This window comes from Culex pipiens, chromosome 2 (assembly GCF_016801865.2).
Source record: "Culex pipiens pallens isolate TS chromosome 2, TS_CPP_V2, whole genome shotgun sequence".
Taxonomy (NCBI): domain Eukaryota; kingdom Metazoa; phylum Arthropoda; class Insecta; order Diptera; family Culicidae; genus Culex; species Culex pipiens.
In genome coordinates, this window is record NC_068938.1 from 174,358,747 (window position 1) to 174,383,376 (window position 24,630).

The following is a 24,630-nucleotide window of genomic DNA, read 5'->3' on the forward strand; positions in this document are numbered from 1 at the left end:
GAGCACGTGTTGGCAGCAGATAAGTACGCGCGAGAGTTAGTTGTAGCGCATGAGGAGTTCGATTGTTTGGCCACACTGGTTGACAAAAGTAAAAAATGGTTCGCACTCTTAATTTTTTCACCGGGGAGAAAATGTTTAATTTACACAATTTATTTCATGGTATTTGTTTTTGAAAATTTTACTTTCTCAAATTTTTACACTCAAAATTTCAACGTTTTACATTACCCAATTTAGATCATATTTTGCACAGATAATAAATTTAGCCAACACATTGAAAAATGCGATCCATGTCAACCTAAAGACAGCTCATTTGAACTATTTGGAGTTTTTGAGTCTTTTTTATTTTTTGGAAGCTTGCAAAAGTTTTTTTTTAATTAAAATATCTTTATTTTTTCTAACTTTCATACAAAATTTAAGATACTTTCGACATTATTTCTTGTTGAAGAAAAGATACAAAAATGTAAATTTAGAAGAATACATATTTTAACACGTAAAAGTTTTCTGAATTTGAATATCCTATTTTTTTTTTAAATTTTCATAAAAATTGCAGACTTATTATTTTTTCCATGAACCTTAATTGAAAATCTGACCACAGTTATGTGAAATGTTATGCATTACTTGTACATTTTAAATTTAAGTTAAATTGGGTTTCAGGATCATTTTTAACAATTCATTGTATCGTTTTGATATTACTTAAATTTATTGAAATCTTCACATTTTGAATACATTTAAACATTTTCCATGTAAAAACTATAGAACATTTGACTGTTTGAACAAAAGAAATTTATGATCCTTTTAAAAAAGAAATCTAGATTTCAACGTTTTTTGAATCATTATTTCAAATACCATGAAATAGCTTTCAAAGAATATGAATGTTGGAACATTTTTTCATAAGTTAGTTATTAAGTCTTTTATTCCTTTGAAAAGATTTTTTTACAAATTCTGAAAAGGTGAAACAATTGTTATATCTTTTTGTCAATAAAAAGATTAGAAGCTTTAACAATTATTTAATAATTTGTTTAGTTCCGAAAAATAGTGTAGTATGAAATTTTAATGGATTACTTAAGAAAAACTAAAAAAAATTAAAAAATGAATTACAGGATCTGAAAATCTTAATTTAAAAATTATGTATTCTGCTCAAAAAAATATTACTATTATTCAAATTAGAAAAAAATAATCAATTATCTTAAAAACTCTTTCAGGTTGTTGCATTTTTGAAAAATTTCTACGTAACAGTTACATCACTATTACATTTAATAATGAATTTGTATATTTTATGCGTGATTTTTCGATAATTAATCTTATTGCATGCTAAATTTTCAATAATTCTGAGGCAGGCCCGTAGCCAGGGGGGGGGCTTCCGGGCTGCAGCCCCCCCCGAAATTTTTTCCAATTTTTTTAAAATTGAACTACCTTAAAAAAATCTTAAATCAATGATTGTGTGTTCTCTTCCCAGAAATAATTTGTAAGATAGAGAATCAAGAATTGATTGATCAAACTAAGTAATTTGCCTGTCCATTGCCGGGCTCAGTTTTTGTAGATTATGGATCCAAAATTTGGATATTTAAAAATTGAGCTGCAGATTTGAACATTGTTCCATTCAGTAACATCTCATTTATCTTGTAGTTTTAGCATTACATTGGTTAGGATGGTCCAAATCTGGGCTTACTTGGGGCTATCCCCTGAAATCAAAGATTTACGCATCACTAGCCTAAGTTCCAAAATTTGAGCTTTTTCTGACCACTGACCACCAAGTTTGGGCAAAATCGTCAAATTGTATGGAGAAAAGCAACTGTTTCAGTTTTTGACCAATGGAAGGCGCAATAACTATCCAGTTCTTATCAATTTTCAGAACTAATATCTTCTTTAAATTTGGAAAAACTTTCCCGAAGACACCTTATTTTTTGGGTTTTTTGCTAAAAAGTTATTAACCTTCGAAAATAGCAATTTCCGAGCGGACTGCTCTAAGGGGCTACATAGAAATAATTACCGTCATCTGGGGCGAATCGGGACTACAGTCTGAATAGGGACAGCAAAAATCCTTAGATCTTGTTGTCTTATTTTTGATTGTAGAACTTAAGTATGATCCCTGAAGAACCATAAAATAATTTAGAACTTTTGGATTCAATGTGGCGGTCAAAATGGAGGTCAAGAAATATTTCTGGTGTTTTTTTTAAAGGTCTAATAAACCAAATTTTCAGTTTTTGCTTTTTGAGTGCTTTTGAAACCGTCAGGGGTATTAAAAAACACCCAAAAAGCAAAAACTTGGTGTATTGGACCATTAAAAAAACAGATGCCGAATTTGATGTTAAAAACAAGCAAATAAAACATGCCGATTTCATTTGTTCCTGATTCGGTTATCCGAAGACCTTCGAACTTCGGATAATCAAAACTTTGGATAATCGAGGCTTCGGCTAGTCGAATTTGGATTGTAAAATTAATAGCCCTCCTTTATTTGCATTAAAACCTTTAAACTGATAATACATGTTTTTTCTCTACATTTTTCAAAATTTATCATAATTTCTCAAAAATATTTAGATTTTGTTTTCAAAAACGAAAGCATTGAATATGAAAAACATTTGAGTGAATTTTGACTATTATCAGAAATACAATTCTAATTTTATCGTTTTGGTTTTAAGAATATGGTTAGTTACATATCTAAGACCTGAGAGAAAAATGCTTGAGAAATATCTGTGTGTATTTTTTTATTACTTTTTCGTAAACCTTTTTTCCGAAACCACTCGTCCAAAATGCTTTCTTTTGGTCACATTTTTTAGTTTCCACCGTGGCCAATCTCCAATTTTTATTTAATATATCAAAAATCGGAAGATCAAATAAGTGAATACTTATTATCAACTAATTTTCACTTTGTGCATGAGCTTGCGATTTTTAAAGGAAGAAATAAAATGATAAAAATATTCAAAACGTTAAAAAAATTTAAGCTTGGATTCAAAAACTCTGAAATTAAATTAATTACACATCACTTTCAAATTATATAATTTCTGATCAATAATTCATTTTTAAACTATTTAATTTCTATTTTTTGGATTTTACAGATAAGAATTTGCATTTTGAAAATTTTAAAATTTCTTTATTATTTTTTTTATAATTTCTTATTTCTGAATATCAATTGTAAATATTTTCCAAAGTTTATGTTGCCACCTTTCCAAAATGGACAAAAAAACAGAGAGCAAATACAATATTAAAAAAAATAGCTTCACAATTTTAATGGAAATAACTTATTTCGATTAAGTCTTTTTAGGACCAGCGACCAGGTCGGTCCGGAAAACAAATTTGAAATGTTTTTCCTGCTTTGATAATCATATACGACATGTTTGGGCTCGTTTAAAAATATTTAGAATTTTTGTAACATGTCGCGGAACCGCGGAAAGTTTTTTCTCACGAAAAAAGGATTTCGCCATCAGCTAGATATTTTGAAAACTAATGATGCAAAACAACTGTACTGATTTAAAGTGTGTTTTGAACACTTTTAAAATAATAAAACCATAGCTTGTAGTTTTGATTTGTAACCCTCTCAACTTTGGTCAGAGTTTAGTGACATAAACTTCAGAATAATATTCGCAACGGCTAATTGAAGATTTAAAAATTTTACACTTTCAAATTTCTAAATTTTCATAATTTTTGATTTAAATTTTTTTGGTATAAGACAAAGAAATGCCAGAAGTCAAAAATAAAAATAATAAAAACATAAAAAATTTAAGATAACAATTCAATAGAATAATATCAAAAATCTGAAATTCCAAAAATTAAAAAATCTAAAACTGAAAAATTAATAAAATAATTGATACTTAAGAAATCCTAAACTAAAAAAAATATCATTTTAAAATTAAGTTATTCAAAATCCAATAAATTATGTTTTTTCAATCTTAATTTTTGGATGCTTTAAATATTTTTATGTTTGAATTCTAGTATTCCAAAATTAATTTATATTTACCAGAAAATTAAGTGATTTTTGTAATGGCTTTTCCCTTATTTCAGCATTTTAAGATTCAGCGTTTTGATAGTCAGCTTCATGAGGCAATTCTTCAATATTATTTAAGCGAATACATTATTTTCAAACGTTATTTTCAGTCGCATCCAAATAAACAAATCAAAATCTCATCAACACATATTGCTCCCGAAGAAATATCAAACGACGCTTTTTGTTTCTGTTCCTTTTCAGCTGCCTACCGCTTAAGAGAAGTCTTTTCGTAAACCTTTTCTTGACCGTTCCTTGAGATTTTTTTGTATGGAGTTTTAAGAGTCTCCGTACTACAGCACATTTTTTAAAATTTTCGTTTGAAAGTAAAATATAGTTCTTGTAGCAAAATTCAGACTAAGATTTGATTTACAGGAAAAATGTAATTGATTTAAGAATTCTTACATAAAGTATTCTTTACTTTAAAAAAAAAATTAAGATAATAATTACACATGATAATTTCAAAAAAATCAGAAATTCCAAAAATGAAAAAAATCAAATACATAAAAAAATATAAAATAATTAGAACTAAAAAAATCCTTAAATTATAAAAAAAAACATTTTTGATCATTTTTAAATAAAGATATTCAAAAAATAATTTTCAATCATTTCAATAAATTATGTTTTAATAATCTTATTTTTTTATGCTTCGAATATTGGTATGTTTGAATTCAAGTGCAGACTAAGATTAGATTTACAGGATAAAACTAATCAATTTATGAATTCTTACATAAAGTTTTCTTTATTTTTAATTTAGCAACGTTTCGTAAATATAAAATTTCTAAACCATAAAATGTGCAGGATTTTTTTCCTAGAGTCAAGATATTGCTTGAACAAACATCGATTTTAATAAATGGTTACAATCCTAAATTATTAAACATGTATATAGATTAAAATTTTATTAAAAAATTATCTTTAGAATTGAGATCTGATTAAATTTTTTTGTCATGTTTTAAAATTTTATTTTTGCTCAAATTCTGGACCAATTTTCAGAATACAATGAGTAATGAATTTGAAAATGGCGTTTAGTCGGAATATTAAAGTTAAACATGATTCGTTTTAATGTTTGATGCAATTGAGGAAAATTTTAACGGTTACATATGCATTTAAAAATGGTTACATATGCATTATTAACAACTCTTCCAGTGAATATTTTGGCGTTAAAAATTAATTTAATACATTTTATCTAAATTTTTTAACACATTAAAATTAAACACAGGCACTGATTTTTTTTCTTCAAATATATATTTATTATAGGCCTACACAGAAAAAAAAATGTGAATTTACTCGACACGGAAAAAATGAATCACATGTAAACTCAGTTGATGTAAACTTGAGATTCGACGTAATTTTTTTTTGTTGCCATGGAGACACTTCAGAAGCTGAAATTTCAACGATTATATTTTTTTGTATTTCATTAAAATTATTTATTTTTGAGAGCACCAGGAGCTTCGCAAAATATGAAATGGCTTCAATAGCTTAGAACAATTAAAATAAAACATTGTTTAAGTTTGTTTATAAAATTTTAAGAAAAACAAATATTTCAGTTATGAGTTTAATGTTGTGCTGGAAAAAATGAAAAATGTTAGATAAACCATCACAATTATCACACAGCTGAAAATGTAAATCCAGACGGTTTAAAATTTCTCTCAGTATAAAATACAGAAAACATAATACTTATGGTTAGATAAATCGATATTTCTTTTAAAAAAAATTTATGCTTTCAAAAGTATATTTTAAATTTAGCGACGTTTATCACGAAATTGGATTACAATTAAACAATTCAAGAAAATGTTAAAAAAAAACACTTTCTCTACTCCTTTAATACAAACTAGCTGTTAAAATAAAGAAAAAAATGACGAACGAGTTTCTTCAATAAATACATTGATAACTTAATATGAAAATCTTCGAAAACTTTTTTGCATACATTACATTAAAATTTTACAATTCATCTCAATAATTATACCACAAACCAAGTGATGGTATAAATGATTTGCTGATTTTTATACTCCTTGAATTTTTGCACCCAAGCCCCCCCCGAACAAAAATCCTGGCTACGGCCCTGTTCTGAGGGTACATTAGCTAGTCACTAGTTTCTCGAACCCTCTCCCTCCTCAATAAAAAATTTCGTAAATAAAATCAGAGAGTTAAAAAATATGATTGCTAAAAATTTGATAAAATTTGTTTAAAACTGTAATACTTCTATTTTATTTTATTTTTTTCAATGTATTTTTTGTGTTTTAATCAAAATTGGGACTTTCTGAATGTTTGGAAATTTTGAGTTTTGGCAAAAGAAAAAAAACTCAAAATGTTGAGAACAATATACTTCGTTAAATTCATTAATATTTTGCTGTATTATAGCAATTATACTGTAATTATACAGATAAATATGTTGTGAAATATTTTGCAGAAATATTTCGAAAACTAGAAATCTTAGTCCTAATCTTTCAATCATCATTATTAGGGTTAGTGAATTTTCACGATTTCGCGGACAGCGTGAAATTCGTGAAATTTGAAGATTTCCGTGAAATCCCGTGAAATTTATCAATTTTTCTCAGACCAATTCTTTAAAATAATAATATAATCAAAATTTCATTCACAAAAGACTTAAATTTTATTAGTTTTCAATTGTAAAATGTGATATGAAAAAATAATAATATAATCAAAATTTCATTCATAAAAGACTTAAATTTTATTAGTTTTCAATTGAAAAATGTGATATGAACCATTTAAAAAAATGTTAGCAAAACCAACATTAACATGAAATTGATACAACATTTACTAAGAAGTGAATGCTGCGAAAACTTAAACGATGTTAACAAAAATCAGTCAAAGAAAAAAAATATTCACGTATTTTTTACAAACTCTGTCTTTTTCAACCGAAACATGTTAAATTCGATTAAAAAAGTGAATTGTGATATTTTTTTTAAAGATTGCACAGTTTTTTTCTTTACATTTTATTGATTTTTTTTTTAATCAATTAAAAGCAAACAATTTTTTTTAAAGTAGCATTCAGTGAAAGAAGTCGTCTTTCCCTTTTCCTCCGGTCAATGAGTATACGGAGGAGCAAAAAAAAAGATAGAAAAATTCTAATTCATCAGAGCAAAGAAACATATTGAGAAAATAGATTGCTCTTTATTTGATACTCTAAAAAATATTTCATAAATTTTACTTAGGAAACTAAATTAATTTAGCAATATTTTCATTAATTTTGAAAGATGTTAAAAGATTCATGCTTGGTTATTCAACATTAAATTAATATTTATTAGTTGGTTTTTTTCTATTCGGTTTTTTTATCTTTAAAGTCACCTTTAAGAAAATTTCACCTGTTTAATTTTCACGATATTTAAATACTTCGGTGGATGGCTCCCGTGGAAATTAAAAAAAAAATGTTTGTTTTCTGTTCGGATTTTGAAGAAAATTTTGAAGATTTCGTTACAGATTAAATTACTTTTGCCTATCGATTTTAAATTTAGTTTTTGAAAAGTGATGAAAACTCTAAAAATATGTTCAACTGGACAAAATGCCATAAAAAAGTTAAAGTTGTTTTGTTGAATTTGGCTTTGATAAGAATTTCAATAAAATGTAAAGGATAAAATAGTAGCAAATCAGCGAAAACTGTTTAGTTGTATTAGTCGAACATTAAAAAAGCAGCTCAATTAATGATAATTTGCATGCCCTACATTTTAGTTTCAAAGTAGATATAGAGCCCAACCATAAACCAAGTGGATTTTTTTAAATTACTAAAAGTTTTTTTTAGTGCCACGTTGAACGTTAGGAACTTTTATTTTTATTGAAAACAATGTATAATTAAGCAAAAAATGTAATTTCTGTATGTTTAACATAAGATTTTGATAGTTATTTTACCATTTTTCACGTTCCGCGAAATTTCCGTGAAATTTGGTGTTTTAAAATTAAGGTCCCCGTGAAATTTGCAATTTTTTAGCGTGAAAAATCACTAAGCCTAATCATTATCATCAAACATTTTTAAATGTTTTCAAATTTAATATAAAATATAAAATTTGAAAATTTATTCTGATCAGTATTATAAGCAAATGTTTCTTGGAAGAAATATTTATTTTAGGTATATTTTATCTTTTCAGTTTTAATTTTAACTGAAAAAAACTTAAAAATCTATTGGAAACTATTTCGAAAACAATGTTAAGCGCTTTTTTTATTCTAAGACATCGGATTAGAAATTGGAATTGAGATTTTTTTATACATTGTTTAAAAAATGTTGATCAAAGCTTGAAATTGAGTTATTTTGATTTTTTTTTGCCTCCACTTCGATCTCAACCACTTGGCATTGGCATAAGCCAGGGATAAATTAATCGCGAAAAGTTTTCGCTTGCGAACTTTCTTCAATTGCGAAATATGCAAAATAAAATCGCTCCTGAACCTGTCGAAGAAAATCTATCAGCTGAAGATTTTTTGTGAATTTCCTTGTTGGACAACTTAAAATTATTTATTTCATTTTGTTTACACATATTGCCCATCTGCAAAAAGACAGTCAATTTTTTGACTTGTGATCTACTTCTGTAGAAGTGGAATAGATGTTCCATCGGATAATCTAGATGATGATTTTTTTCTGATTTTATTATCGATCTTTGGGGCGCGAGAGAAGAGAGCCTTCAGATTTTTTTCTCTTGATGAGCGTTAACAGATTTTTTTATGATGATTTTGTGCTGTATTTTGTGGTTTCAAAAATATTTTGGTTTTAGCTAAAATCTTTCTCATTAATGAATAATAATTGATAATTAATTATGAAATTAACTTTTTTATTTGAATTTTCTAGAAAATCTTGCAATTCAGTGCTCAACGACTTTGTCATCCCCCGTGCAACCATCGAACTACAATTGCGTTGGGTGGCCTTACCTCACCCTCTACCCAAAATAAAAAAAACCGTTTATACATACGCACACCAGGGGGTAGTGTTAGGAGGGCAATTGAGGTAGGTGACGAAAGCCGGGGAATAATAAATGAAAAACCTATCGCGAGTGGGCGTCCCAAGCCCAGGTGGGGTCAACAGCAAAAAAAAAGAGCGTTTGCCCACATATGACCACTTGTGGTGGGGCCACAATCATTGAAACATATTCACGGGTCTGTGCACTGCTTTTGGAACACGGGCCATGTTGGGCACGAGAGGGACCTTAAGCATAAATGTGCGCATAATTGCAGGCTGGGCAAAGACTGGGAGGAAGTTTTGATATCGAATGTTCCGTATTGAGGAAATCTCTACAAAGTTGGGCGCGACGCACTAGGGGCTACAAAGTGACGATAGCACTTTTGCTCCGCACTCCACACAGATTTTATTTTGGACATATCTGAAGCACTGAACAGGCGACAACATTGGAATTTGCTAATGTCGACCCCTCTCTGGTCACAGACAATGAGATTTGTAGAAAATTACAATTTACCATTTTTTACCATCTTGAACTGTCAAAAGTTTCCAGCGCCACTGAAGGTGGTGGAGAATTCCGAAACTACAACGAACTGTCATCCCAAAAATTACTCAAATATTTCTCATCTACTTGTCTTTGCGACGAATCTTCCGAGGACCAGCTGCCCCTGATGGCAACACTGAATGGAGGTCCAGGCTCAAAACAAAAAAAAAACACTTTATCTGTTTAAACCGCAATAAAATAGTTTTTTATTCATGAAATGGCACACATGTGGTGGCTGCTCTCGCCAAGTAGCTGCTGCTCCGGACTAAGCCCAAAGCAAGCTTTTAAAAGGGTTTTTTTTCCTGCAGAGCTTTCCGAGTCTGTCTCACTGTTTCTCTTTTATTGGCACATTTCTGCGAATGGGATGTGCGGCGGCCCCCTGATTGCGTATTGCTGCGGCGATTGCCACACAGTTGTCTACTAGTGACAAAAAGTTATCTTTGGAAACGCGAAGTAAGGTGGGATGGGGGAGGACCACGATGCGGGGATGGACCTGGGTTGGGACCCTCTGGAAGGTGTGGTGTGTGAAGTTTGCTTAATTTGTGCAAATGTGTATAATTGCGCCGGTGGGATAAAAAGTGCTCGGGAAGGGAATGATCCTCCTAAAGATTGCGGGAAGATAAGGTTTGAGGTTCAGTTTTGCCAATGTGTCCAGCTTTTATTTTTTTACCTCAGTTTTTTTCCATTTTTTCCCAAACTTTTTTTTTCCTTCAGACATTAACTTTTATATTGCAAACTAATATCATCAAAAATATTCAGGAAAGAGGGTAATATGCACTCCATTTTTTTCTTGTAGTTTTATGGAATATTCAGGGAATAATAAATTTGAAGCCCAATTTTATAAATCTAACTCGAGTTATGTATCTTAAATTTTTGGGCATTTTTATTGTTCATTTCGATTATATAGAATTTGTCTTAATATTAAAAAAATCAACAGAAGCATAAATTAAGAATAATCATAAAATGTATTAAATGTTTTTAGAAAATTATATGTTTTCGGCAATGTTGGAAGTTAAAATTGAAAATCCAATCAATCATATTGCCCCCGCTCCCTCCATCTGCATCTGCATTATGATTTGAATTCTAATACATCATCCTCTCAATCTTCTCTTACTTTAGTTCGATCGATGTCGATATCTCAGCAACTAATGGTCCGATTTGCAATGTTAAAATATGAAACATTCGTGAAATTTTCCGATCTCTTTGAAAAAAATATTTTCAAAAATTTAAAATCAAGACTAACATTTCAAACGGTCCAAACATGCAATATTACGCCCTTTTGAAATGTTGTTGAAATTTTTTTCGAAAAGATCGAAAATTTTTACGAATGTTTCATATTTTAACATTGTGAAGCGGACCTTTGATGTCCTCTAAAACGTATAAAAAAATAAAAAATAAATTCAGTGTAGTCCATATCTAGGTATAGACTTTGCCGAAGACACCGAATCGATCAAAAAAATCCTTCAAAAGATACAGATTTTTGAATTTTCACATATCTTTTTTGTATGGACAGCGCAAAATTTGTATGGAAAACAATATGAACGAACTAATGATGCAAAATGGCTTCTTTGGGCATACCGAATGCACCACAAAAGTTTCAGCCGGATTAAAAAATACAAAAATTAAAATTTAAGAAACAAGACCGATTCCTTAGAGAACTGCTCAAATATATTCAATATAATATAATATTCGATTATCTTGTTGAACTGTTAATATTAATGATAATTTTTTTGAAGATTTAAATGTTAAAGTTAGGACCATAAAATTTAATGTTTTTTTTTGTATCAAGATTTGGAAAAATCTATCTATGAAAAGTGGTTTTTTACAATGCTCATAAAAATTTGCAATTATTTTTTTTATTTGTGATTTTTTAAATTTAAAACAAGGATTATTCGATAACTAGCGATTGTAAAACAACTGCACTAATGTGCCATTTTTTTCATTTTTTCCTCCTCACATCATTGAATGAAGTTCGATAATTTCATCAAATATTTAAGGCATATGTAAGATTGTTAAACAAATTCAAAAATTGTAAATAAATTATTACAAACTTTTACAAAAAAAAAATGTATAACATTTATTTTTTAGTTTGTTTCAACAAATAGGGATTTTTGACTATTTGAAAACATTGAGAGAGAGAGAGAGAGAGAAAGAGAGAGAGAGAGAGAGAGAGAGATTCTTTGAGCTAGAAAGAGAATGTTGTGGAGAGAAGAGCATCCAAGCATGTATGCAGTTTGAAGGGACTGAAGACACCATCGATAAATTGAAAAATATTGAGATAGAGAAGATCAATAACTGGAGAGTGGACTGTATTTAATTATAACTTTTTCCTTAAATTTTTATCAGTGCGATAAGACCTCAGTTTGATTTAAATTTAAAATTGTCAATCGAGTACCTTTTTTTGATGAAAAAATTGGTGTAAAACGTTTAATGTATTTTTTAAATTTGGTAACAACTTTGATAATAAAAAGTCTATATTTGCTTGATTCCTTTGCTTTTACTTATAAAAAAAATCATTTTAAATGATTTATTATTACTCTTATTTTACTGGCTTTGCAAGAAATCCAAACAAGATATAAAAGCATTAGAAGAATATTGTTCTTTTCTTGCATTTATAAATTCTGGTTCTGTTTTTTAAGCTTAGTACGCCATTGAATAATTTAATTTAAACAGAAAACTGAAATATTTCATAAGAATCTTAATGTACATTTTGCTTTAAAAAATAAAAATCAAAGGGCTTGAATTGAGGAAGTTAAAAAATAACTGTTTATAATTTAATTTAAATATTTCCTCAACAAATAAATCTAAGTTACATTTTTATCAAAATCAAATGTTTTAAAAAACTCTAACAATAATGTTCAATAGAAATCATTTCCATGATATGAGTTTGAAATATTTCAGTTGCTAACTTTTCATAAAGCAAATTCCAAATCTTTTCCAATCAATTGCCAATAAAACCAACTCCAATTGGCACCGACAAAAAAAGCAGTCACAACCATTTCCGTAGACAACCTTTCAACGTCCAAACAGCAAAACCCCTTCGAAGCAGAAGCAGTGTTGCACCCGGCTTGGTGACTATAGTATTAAATAGTAAAACGCTGTAAGGCACACACCGGTCCACGGATAGCTCAAAAACTCTTCTTCTTCAGAACACCAACTCCGGAACTCGTCGCACTTTAATGAAGCTGATATGAATCGAATGCTCTCGACCCGGCAAAAAAAGCGAGAGAGAGAGAGAAGCGAACTGGATCGGGTTGGGACATAATTATAATACGATGTTCGGACGTCGTCGCGGGCACACTTTCAATAGTTGTGACAGTTCAGGCCAGGTGGGTAATTTATGGCCTTTAATGGAAGCGCTGCGGCGAGCTTGAACGGACGCGCAGTCAAATTAAATGCCGTTTTACACGGTGTAACTAATCGACTGGACAGGCTCGTCATTAGTACTGGAGCAGGTGTGTGCGTGTGTGGTCAGCAGATTCTGTAACGATTTTTGGCTTCTTTTTCTCGAAAAAAAGTGTAATTAACCATAACTAGGTCGAAATAAACACATTCTTTCGACGAAGAATCTCAGTTTCTGAACCTGCCCGCAGAAATTAAAGGCCCCCAAAATTGAAAGTTTTATGTCTTCTCTTCCAGAGGACCCTCCAACAAAAAAAAAAACCTCATAAAAAGAAGCTCTCCGTGGTTTTGCGCGCGACGTAAACAGTGGTACTACCTGGCGAAATTATATTAATTAAAGGTGATGCTGACGCGTAATTAAATATAAATGCTTTTTACAGATTATTTTTATGGTCGTTTTTCACTCCACGTAGTGGTCGTTCTTCCTTTCTGCCTTAATTACCTTTATTTCATTTTAATTTTTATTTGCTACCCCTCTTTCCCCTTTGTCTTACCTTAACCGACGACCTCGCCGAAGCACCGACTTTGGAGTCCGAAAGCATTGCGCTCATGTTCTGCTGATTAGCATAGAGAGTACGCTAAACCTAGAGGCTTTTCAACAGCAAAGAGGAGCACTTAGACTTTGGTGGCGAGCCGTCAAATTTTAAGGTCTCAGAAGTTGGGTCTGCACGCAAATCCGGCGCGGTTCGGTTTGACGGGAAGAGAGATAGAGCTAATTTTTAATGATTTCGAAATTGCGAAAGATAAGTTAAGCTCCCTCCCCGCTAATGAGCGCGACATTTTTTTCCGCACTTGAAGTGCGCTCCAACTGTCATGCGAGGTGTGATTTTTAATAGTTCAACGTTTCAATTTTATTGCGAGGGGCCTCGTGAAGATGGCACAATTTGCGAGAGTGCGTCAATCGCGAATGGAATTTGAGAAAAAAATCTTAAGATGGAAAATGCGGAATGTTTATGCAAAGGACCTCTAAATCGAGCGACCAGGAATACTTGTGAATAAATCGCGTACCCGTTATGGGTGGACGACGTGGTTCGCGATAAGGAATCCAGGTCTAAAGAACTCACGTGCGCAAAGGGTGCTGCTGCTGCTGGAAACCAGAAGCATATTTATAAGGTGAGTAAGCTGCCCGGATTGCGGAAAGTTGAACACCTGAGCTAAACTTGTTTGCGAATTGGTGATTTGATGGCAGAATGAAGATATCAAGACTTTTGTTGCTGAGATATTTGATGAATTTTAGAATAACAACATTTGAATAATCTATAAATATTATAATTTTACCAAACATATCAAACAGACTTTTATTGATGTTTTAAATATTATTCAACTTAAGCAAGAAAGATTGTTTCTTAGTTGTATACAAGTATTGATAAATAATATGATTCTATAGTCTTGTCTAGTCAAAATGATTGATCAAACTTTACTTCTATTTGACACTTTAAAAAATATTAAAGTCCAATAAAATAATCTTAAAAGTTTTTATCTCCATATGAAGCAAGAATATATTTCTGTAACGGGACCATCCTTAAACCACGTAGACCTTTTTTTTGGTAGGCAAATTATTATAAAAAACTAACTTAATCCACCTATGTGGTTGGTGCCTTCCTCACTTTTTACCAACATTGGGTAATATGATGAGTTTGGACACAAATTCCATCTATTTTTCAATAAAAAAATACAAAAAATGTCACTTAAGTGGTTATAACTCGAGACTGAGCTTTGCCAGATCTTCAATGTTTTGGACTCATGAGAAAGGTCTTTTGATTACCTAACCAACGATGGGTTGGATGATGGATCCGGACATAGTTTACATATGGATAAGTGAGATCCGGCCTCAAATTTCCAGCAACTCTGACACTTTTTTGAACCACTTATCAGACCTTCAAACAATTCAATAGCGCAGTATGGGGCACCAAACCGGATCGAATGCAATTTGTTTGACTCAAATTGGATCAGCCAGTGCCGAGAAAACTTGGCACACACACATACATTTGTTCAGTTTTCAATTCTGAGTCGATAGGTATACATTAGGGTGCCCAGAATATGGCACTTTTTTTTCAAAACCTCGCTCCACAAGCTGAATATTGTTCCTTGACCTATTTAAGGACTCTGGGCCAAATATGAGCAAAATCGGTCATCATTTACCCATTGATACTCGGAGGTGAAGTTTGTATGGAAAAATCGAAAAAATGTATGGAAAATCCAATTTTCTTACGGTTTAGTCTGTACGGTTCGCTACTTCCATCCAAATATTCCCAAAAGTGAGATTCTTATTGAAAATTTAATGCTCTACAACTTTGTAGAACATACCAAAGCTGTAAAACTCGATCCTGAAAAGTTATTAGCGATTTAAAAAAGTAATTTTTGTATGAAAAACATTTTTTTCGCCAACTTTAGGCTCGGGTATCAATGGGTTAATCTCATCCAATTTCGCTCAAAATTTACATAGATGCTTAAAATAATCCTAAAAACCGTTTTCCGCTTGTGGAGCAGGGGGTCATTTTTTCTGGGCACCCTAGTATACATGAATATAGGTCTACGAGTTGTTTTTCAAAAGTTCATTTTTCGAGCAGGATTAAAGCCTTACCTTAGTGAGGAAAGCAAAAATATGACCTATTTTGTAAGTTTACGAGTTTACGATATGATGTTTTGGAGCTTTGGTGTCTTCAGATGAGTTATTGCAAATGGGGCCACGATTAGGATCATCAGACCTCAGAAATGAGCCAAATTATGAAAATATCGATTTTTGGGTTTTATGATATTTTACCCAACAAATTTCTAGAAGACGAAAAATTTCCAAAAATATTCCTGAAAAGTTATCGTGAACCACCTAAATTGTCAACCAAACCAAAAGTTGCCTTAAAAAAAATCCAAAGTTTTTCACGGAAATTTCAAAATTTGACGGATTTCACACTGCCCGCGAAATTGTAAAAATCATTATCCTTAATTATTCGTATTTTTTTCTAAATTTAATTAATATAAAATTTATATAAGAAATAAGTGTTTTAATCAATTCATTTTCTAGAATCTTTTTAAGTCTCATTATATTGAGATATATATTATCTCAACATAAAACAACTATTTTAGAGCCGTATGAATCTGATAAATTTTACAATATTTTGCTCAGACAACAAATAATTAGTTTGAGGCTGTTGAAGATATCCTTCCCAGTAGGCCATTTGACCATTTTGCAATTGAGCAATTCTCCACGAAATCGGTCTTTTTTTTGAATTTTAATTTTTGTATTTTTTAATCCGACTGAAACTTTTTTGGTGCCTTCGGTATGCCCAAAAAAGCCATTTTGCATCATTAGATTCTCCATATAATTTTCCATACAAATTTGGCAGCTGTCCATACAAAAATGATGTATGAAAATTCAAAAATCTGTATCTTTTGGAGGAATTTTTTGATCGATTTGGTGTCTTCGGCAAGGAATACACTGAAAAAAATGATACACGGTAAAACATTTTTTGGTGATTTTTTATTTAACTTTTTGTCACTAAAACTTGATTTGCAAAAAACACTATTTTTATTTTTTTTATTTTTTGATATGTTTTAGAGGACATCAAATGCCAACTTTTCAGAAATTTCCAAGTTGTGCAAAAAATCTTTGACCGAATTATGAATTTTTGAATCAATACTGATTTTTTCAAAAAGTCGAAATATTGGTCGTAAAAATTTTCAACTTCATTTTTCGATGAAAAAACAAAATTGCAATCAAAAAGTACTGTAGTGAAATTTTGATAAAGTGCACCGTTTTCAAGTTAAATCCATTTTTAGGTGACTTTTTTGAAAATAATCGCAGTTTTTCATTTTTTAAAATTAGTGCACATGTTTGCTCACTTTTGAAAAAAATATTTTTGGAAAGCTGAGAAAATTCTCTATATTTTGCTTTTTTGAACTTTGTTGATACGACCCTTAGTTGCTGAGATATTGTAATGCAAGTGTTTAAAAACAGGAGAATTGATGTTTTCTAAGTCTCACCCAAACAACCCACCATTTTCTAATGTCGATATCTCAGCAACTAATAGTCCGATTTACAATGTTGAAAAATAAAACATTCGTGAAATTTTCCGATCTTTTCGAAAAAAAAACTTTCAAAAATTTTAAATCAAGACTAACATTTCAATATTACGTCCTTTTGAAATGTGTGCACAACCTGGAAATTTCTGAAAAGTTGGCATTTGATGTCCTCTAAAAACATATCAAAAAATAAAAAAATGAAAATAGTGTTTTTTGCAAATCAAGTTTTAGTGACAAAAAGTTAAATAAAAAATCACCAAATTTTTTACCGTGTATCATTTTTTCAGTGTAGTCCATATCCATACCTACAACTTTGCCGAAGACACCAAAACGATCAAAAAATTCCTTCAAAAGATACAGATTTTTGAATTTTCATAAATCATTTTTGTATGGACAGCTGCCAAATTTGTATGGAAAATTATATGGACGAACTAATGATGCAAAATGGCTTCTTTGGGCATGAAAAAAGTTTCAGGTGGATTAAAAAATACAAAAAAAAATGGAATGACCGAAATCTGAGAGAACTGCCCAATTTTTGAAACACCTTTTGCATCGAATGTTTTCAGTGAAACGTTTATTTCCTCCATTGAAAAGTATTTACTGTAACATAAGTGTCATATTTCAAAGCAGTATTAAAAAGACTACTTTCGATATAGGAGCTGAAAAGTTTAACTTTCCATCATTCAAATGATTGCTGGATAGCACTTTTTAGTACTAATATTTTTGACAATGCATTATTTGACAGAAAAAGTATGCAGCTTTACAATGCAATCAGTACAACATTTTTCAAAATATTCAAGTTTTCATGAATCTTTTCTTTCTGTCCCGTCCGTGTAGATCAATTGGACTGCGCACTGGACTCACAATCCAGAAGTTGCTGGTTCGAATCCCGCGGCGGGCGCTCTCGAATTCTAAGTGTAAATATGGGTATCCGGCGCCGTCGCTCCGTGCCGTACTTATACACTTAGGAGCCTAGGGCGGCAAAGTCCTTGTAGTAAAAAGGAAGACACTAGTGGTAGCCTACCACTGGTAGGTACTAGCAATAGTGGCCGACGGCTATAAAGTCAACATCGTTTCCTGTCGATGGTTCATAATTAATTTTTTTTAAAAGCTTAAAGTTGTCCCACTTAATGATAAATTGAAAAATAAATCTTACAAAATGTATTCCAAATTGTAATAAGAGTTAAGTTTTCCATAACATTTCAGAAATTATCCCTGCGACCAAACAAATCTCCACACATCCAACGCAAAAACGTACTCATTTTGCTGCAAGAAACCATTGAAATCTTTTCCCGGTATCGACCTCAACCTCGCCGCCTTCAACCCCCGAAAAAAAAACATTACCTTTACGACGTGTCCCGGGCGAATTTCATGTCACAAATGTCACTTTCCGACAATGATCACCATTAAACCCGGTTCTTCAGCGGCGGCGGCAATCCAACCTACTGACTTGAAGATGATGGCACCTTTGGGCTGCCGTGCCAATGTAATGAACCGCCGACCGAGCGGGTCTTCGCAGCCAATTTGCTAAAATTTTATGACAATGTTTCACTTACTTCGTCGTTCGTTTTTGCTTTGTTAAGGGGAAGCCGGTCTCGAAGGGGAGAGATGTCACACGCATTAAGGTTCCCGAGCTACCTTGGCTTGGCTGGGCAGGTTCTCTCTGCGCAGAATCAGCAAGCTCCCATAAAACTCGACTCCGAAAACCTGAGGGAACGAGCTAATAAAAGCTAATTTACTAGCACATTTAAAATATTTACTACTCCTTTTAGTTAACCTCTTTTTTTTGTTGGTTGGTTGAGGAGTGCGCGGCCAGAAGAGAGGAGTGCCGGTATGTAACTGTTAAAATTTCGCCGTGGACTAGTGACGCACTGCCGTTGGCCCGGGTCCTGGTTCCGATTGCGATCTTTATGTGCCAAAACCACGGGCCAACAGGCCACATGGCAAGGTGGTTAGGGAAATTTGATAACGCTCCGATAAGGACCCCAGAAGGAGAAATTGGGCTTCACAAACCTGTCCTGTTTCCCCCCTCCGGTTTGATTTATGGAATGTCGCACTCCGGTTTGGCCAGTTTTCCTTTTTGGAAACTCTCCGGTTTGGCCGCCGTGTCCACCACCAGCTCACGTGGAGCCGATAATTACCAATAAATCACGTAATTTTAACGATTTCCGAACCGCGTGGTCATTGGCGGCACTGCGCCACGGTTTTTTTTGTTTTACCTCTTTTTTTGGGGTCCTGTTTATCGGCGCGGACACGCGAAAATCAATAAAGATCACTATCGAAATGAGCTTTTTGATTGTCCGGCGTGTGCGATTTTATTCGGCGATGCGACAAAGTGCCATTGCGGCAGTAATTTTTCCGGCTACGGTTTTTGGGGAAACAGTTCTCCGGGAGGGTTCCTCAATTGGTCCCCTGCTGGTGTGGAGCTGGAGGGATAATTCTTTGCGGTGTTTTGAGAGCATCGTATCGGATGGTGATCTTATGACAGTTGATTGAATTTCACGTAATGTTTGTGGAGAGGGTTTGTTACGACAACTCCAAACACTTTGTCACAACAAATTCCGTAGAAATGTGGAACTTAATCTGTTAAGTTTTAAAATCTTCAACATGCTTCATTAAAAAAAAATGTCTTTGTTTAAACGCCAAGGATAAATTCTACAGCGTTCTTCATTTGTTCAAAATATTTTCTAGTTAAGTTCCACCAACTAAAAATTTGTTGATAAGTTGAATAATGCATGAAAAATCTATAAAATTTCATGATTAGATATTGATATTGCGCGACGTTGTCGTGCTAAATTGTCGCACGGAGCATTTTGATGTTCCGATAAAACGCGTTTTGAAGATTGACCATGAATAAACAAAAAATAGACCACGCAACGTAAACAATAACAAACATGTTTTGTTTGGCTGACCGTTCTGTGTGTTTTCCCGAAGTTTGGTTGAATTTGGTTGGTTGGTTATAATTAAATTTTTACGGTAGTTGGGCATGTACGTGTGTCAAACGCGTTCTGGCTTGAAATCCATTTGGCCAGTTGTTGCACTCACATCAATTTTCAGGATGTCAGGAAACTTCTTTCATATGAAGAGTGATAGCAATATTTTTTAAATAAAAACTTTCATGTTTTTTGTTGCAGTTTGTAATTGCTCATCAAAAACAATAACTGAGGATTAACCTGCACATTATTGAAGCTTTTTTTCTAAAATCTATTATCGTAGTTTGAAATTTCTCATAGTTGATCTACCTTTGTAATGCCACCCCATCTTTATTATTTCTGATAAATCGGTGAATTTATTTTGGATGGATTTTTTAGTTTTAGCAAATGTGCAATTTACAAAAAGGTTTCAATTAATTAATAATTTAGTATTTTTATAATTTTCTGTGCAGAAACAATTATTCACGAAAATTCAATATCATTATTGCAGTTGGGTGAAATACATATTTGATATTGGAAATAATCTTATTACATCTGCCTATAAAGATTGCTCATCAACAGAAAACTAGTGATATGTAGCAACATTTTTTGTTTTGAAATAGGTTTTTGAAATAAAGCATTTAGACATAATTTGTTTCTTATCGCAAAAGTTAGGACATGTTTAAAAAAAGTAAAAAATCCAAATTTATTACAATCATCTTTACTTTCGGTAAATCAAAAAAAGGTGGATTAATAATGAATTCAAATTACATGGAAATCGACTCAAAAACAAAAAATGGAGCAGATTGAGAAAAAAGAGAGGCCAAAATAACATTCCAAGTACGAAGCTCTCAATAAATGGCCCATATTTATCTAAATAAATGCACTAATTTGCGTTTCACATAGCATAAATTGAGCACGTTTTTAAAGTTCGAGTGAAAAACCAAAATAAATTCATTCATTCTTATTAATAAATTCAGAAGCATTCAAAAACGGTCATAAATTTCTCCCCTTTCCCACGCAGCAAACATTCTCCTCGCTGCCACGCAGCGACATCTGCACGATTTTCAGCTCAACCGCAACGCAAGTTGCTCGAAAACATAAAAAGCACAACAGAAAAGCTCCTGCTTTGCTTTGCCACTACTTACCCATTGAGCGCTGGCGTCGTACGAGGGAACACAACGAAACGTCATGCCGCGACTTGGCTTCTTCTCTTCGCCCAGTTCGTTAAAGTTGCTGGACCGGGGTTTCGTTGAAAAGTATGTTTTATGCTTATGTGCGCACCACACACACTAGCACACACTCTTGTGTCTGTGTGCGGCAGCGGGTGAGAGGGAGAGAATGGCTTTTGATTGATGCTGCTCTTTCTTGTTTTCGCTTTCTTTGTGTTGTGAGAACGAGTTGTTCTCTTTCTCTTTTAATGTTTATGTTTTCTTTATGTTTGCGGAGCTTTTCTCGCTCGCGAGAAAATAATTTTCCAGCACGTGGACGGTCTCTCTCTCTCTCTGTAACCAACACACACACACACACTTGCACGTACAATTACTCCGTCAGGTTTTAAGCAGACATTTAATCCCCGGCAGTGGAAGATTACAGTGATTATCGCAGGATTGTGGCGCACACTACCCTATAATGTACTTAGCCGGGGTCGGCCCGCAGCATAAACGGTGATGCTGGCCGATATCATCATCATCATTCGCCGTATCAACCCTCTGAAGCCGGCTTTCCTGTCTTTCCGTTGGGTGGGACTTTTTAAGGGTGGGGAAAGCGTAGCGGAAGGTGCGAAAATTAAGCTTTCATTGCCGTCTTACCTAGAACAAACAAAATACTTAGTTAGCAAGGTGGTTATTTGGATTAAATGCGATTATGCGTGGAGCTCGACTTGTTGTGGAGTGAGGCAAAGACTTATTACTGGGGTGGAGAAGGGGATTGCATCAAAGGAAGACGATGTTAATGGGATTGGAAGCGATGAGCTGGAATGGACGGAGGATGGATTAAGATGGACTAAGTGGGATGAGAGTTGTGTGGTACTTGAAGGCAGGAAATGGCTTAAAATTAACAGTGTGCATTATGTTTATGGAATATATCCCTTTACTATTGTTTTTTTTATCTTAAATTTATATCTCTCTTTTGATGATATTTTTCAATAATTTTTAGTTTAGCTTAGGTTCATAATTTGCCATTGCGTCATCGATTTTTTACTCGTTTTCACTTTTTTTGCCCAGAGTTCAATTCATTAATTTCTTGTTGCATTAAGTTGAGTTCAATAATTTGCTTATATTTTATGTTACCTATGAACTTGTCTACAATAATCATTTTATATGTTTGTAGTATGATAAAAATCCATCTTATTTTTATCATACTACAAACATAAAATTTAAATTTTTGTGAAGACGTATAAGTGAATGTTGATTGACTTCCAACAATTATTAGATTAGATTTATATAACAGTTAAAAAGCATTCAAGTTTTGTGAAGTTGACTAACATATTTTTTTGTATTTTTTTAATTGCCTTAAACTGTGTATGACCAAAGTAGCAATTTTTTAAATATTCTAGCATCTTTATCTTCAGATTGGAAATTCAGATGAATAAGTACTGTTCGGAAAATAGGCGAAATCATTATTTTTGGTAATTTAAACATCGCGATATTTTTTAAACTGGACAACTTTTGACCGTTTTATTTTTCAGTAGCTGCCTAAGCCTGATTTTTGTTTTGTCGGAAAGTTCAGAAAATTTCCTATAAATTTGTCTAAGAAACTTTGAAAACTGGCTTAAGTTGCCGAAATACATCCACAAAATGAAAAATATAAAGAAGAAGATGTGTAATTTTATCTCTGAAATTGCGTATTTCTGGTGAAATGTCACCTTTTTAGTCTAAATTGCGGTGAGGTGAAATTACATCTTAAAATAAGTTATATTCAACCTTTCAAATTATCACAATTTTTTACTGTGATACTCAAATTTTAAAGACAGATTCTCAGAAACTATTTATCCGATTTCAAATGTCAAACAAATGAAACACGCGTGAAATTGTTTGATATTTTCAAAAAAAAATCTGGATTTTTAAATTCAAGACTATAATTTGAAAAGGGCTTTAGATGTTAATTTAAGCCCTTTTCAATTGTCAGCAAAGGCATAAAATATTTGGTAGCGTTTACATTTTTTAAATCATATTTTTTATAAACTAGGAAAAAAATAGAAAAAAATTACTTCATTTTTAAATGCAAATCAAAAAGTCAAATCAAATCCAAAAGTTCTTTACAGAAATTTCAATACAGCTATTGGTCCAATTTTGAATGTGATAAAATCTTTCCGATTAAAACATTATCTGAATTCGTAATTGACTAAAATTTAAAAAGTGCTTAAAATGTGAATTTTTGGCATTTTGAAGTGTTAGTCTTGAGTGTAAAATTTTGATAATATTTTTATTGGAAAGATCAGAAAATTACACGTTAGTTTATTGTTTTGACATTGAAAATCGGATCAATAGTTTAAGATCAGTTATTAACCCATTTCCTTTTTTGTGGCTGTATTTCGGCAACTAAAGGTTAATTTGGTTTTAATCTTCAAAGTTTCTTAGACATTTTTGCAGGCAATCTTCCTAACTTTTGTACTTCCGAAAAAATAATTAGCCTTGGGAAACCATGCGCACTATTGGAGAAAAACGATAAATTTTCATAAAAAAATAAAAAATTAAGCTGCACTTGCCTAGAAATGGTGCATTTGGAAAAAAATTCTGAAAAGTACTTGTTAATTTGAAATCCGATTTTTTTCCAGATTTAAAAATAATGTTGGTGACACTTTCAAATTTGTTTTGCCTTCGTTTGTATTTTTGATCCACTAAAACTTGAAAACTGAAAAAAATATATAATTTAAGAAATTTTCTATCAAATGATTTTACTTTTTCTGATAAAAAATCTATAAATCTATTGAACACTTAAGTTTAAATGATATATTTTTTGTGGACCACACAATTTGTATTATTAGTTAAATTAATTATTTTATCCGTCAAATATAATACAAATAATTCAATTTATAACTTTATTTTTATTAGGGCCTACAAGTTAATCTAGACAATATTAATGATTCCTGTGAAATTATCTTCACAATAGGTATTCAAAAAAAAAATAAAATAAAATAAGGCCAACTCTATTAAATTTTTAACAAATCGATACCAATACATTGTTTTTAGTCATTGTAATTTGTATCGATTGTTATCCAATTTTAAATAAATGGCCTAATCAAATGACAGAAAGGCCACTGGAGAAAGGGAAGAGACAAAACAAAAATATAAAAAAATAGTAGTTTATGCAACAAGTTGCAAAAAGAGGATTTTTTCAGCACGAGTCGTACGTTTATCCAACGAGGTTCACCGAGTTCCATACAACATTTTTTGCAATTCCAAAAAACACACACTGAGTGAAATTTTGTGTCAAATTTCCATGTATTTTGTCAATAAATCGTTTTAATCAAAAAAAATGTTGAAAAGTGTTACTTTTTGAAACAAGTGCTGAAAAGTTCAACTTTTCAGCACCCATTTGAGTGCTGAAAAGTAGAACTTTTCAGCATTTATTTTGAAAAGTGTTGCTATTCGATTCTGTTATTTTTGGTACAGGAAAGTAGGCTATTTCGTCGTTCAAGAATGACAGGAAGAGTAAATAGTTTCACGACGGAATTGCAAAAAATAATTTTGAACATTGAACATACAAACGATCACCAAATAAACAGTCCGTCTGGGTAGACATTCCTGCTTAAGCTGGCCCACATCGATCTTGTACATCGCCTCTAATTGAACGATTACAACGCTGCCTGACCAAATCCGCCTAACCCACGAAGAGTTATATCTCTTCAAAAATATTTTAAATGAACTCG

At 31.9% G+C, this 24,630-nt stretch overlaps 1 protein-coding gene across 4 annotated transcripts in view; it reads right to left on the bottom strand.

Annotated features, from left to right (window-relative positions):
• The window catches only part of LOC120416997 (transcription factor AP-2-epsilon), a 279,517-nt gene that overhangs the window by 74,993 nt on the left and 179,894 nt on the right, over positions 1–24,630 (bottom strand). Inside the window, exon 2 of one of the 4 annotated variants that reach the window (XM_039578933.2) lies at positions 20,906–21,563. The exons of the other annotated variants lie outside the window; for them this stretch is intronic. Coding sequence (XP_039434867.1) covers positions 20,906–20,950 — 45 coding nt within the window. The 5' untranslated portion in view covers positions 20,951–21,563. The remainder of the gene's footprint in view (positions 1–20,905; positions 21,564–24,630) is intronic. 4 annotated transcript variants of the gene reach the window in all.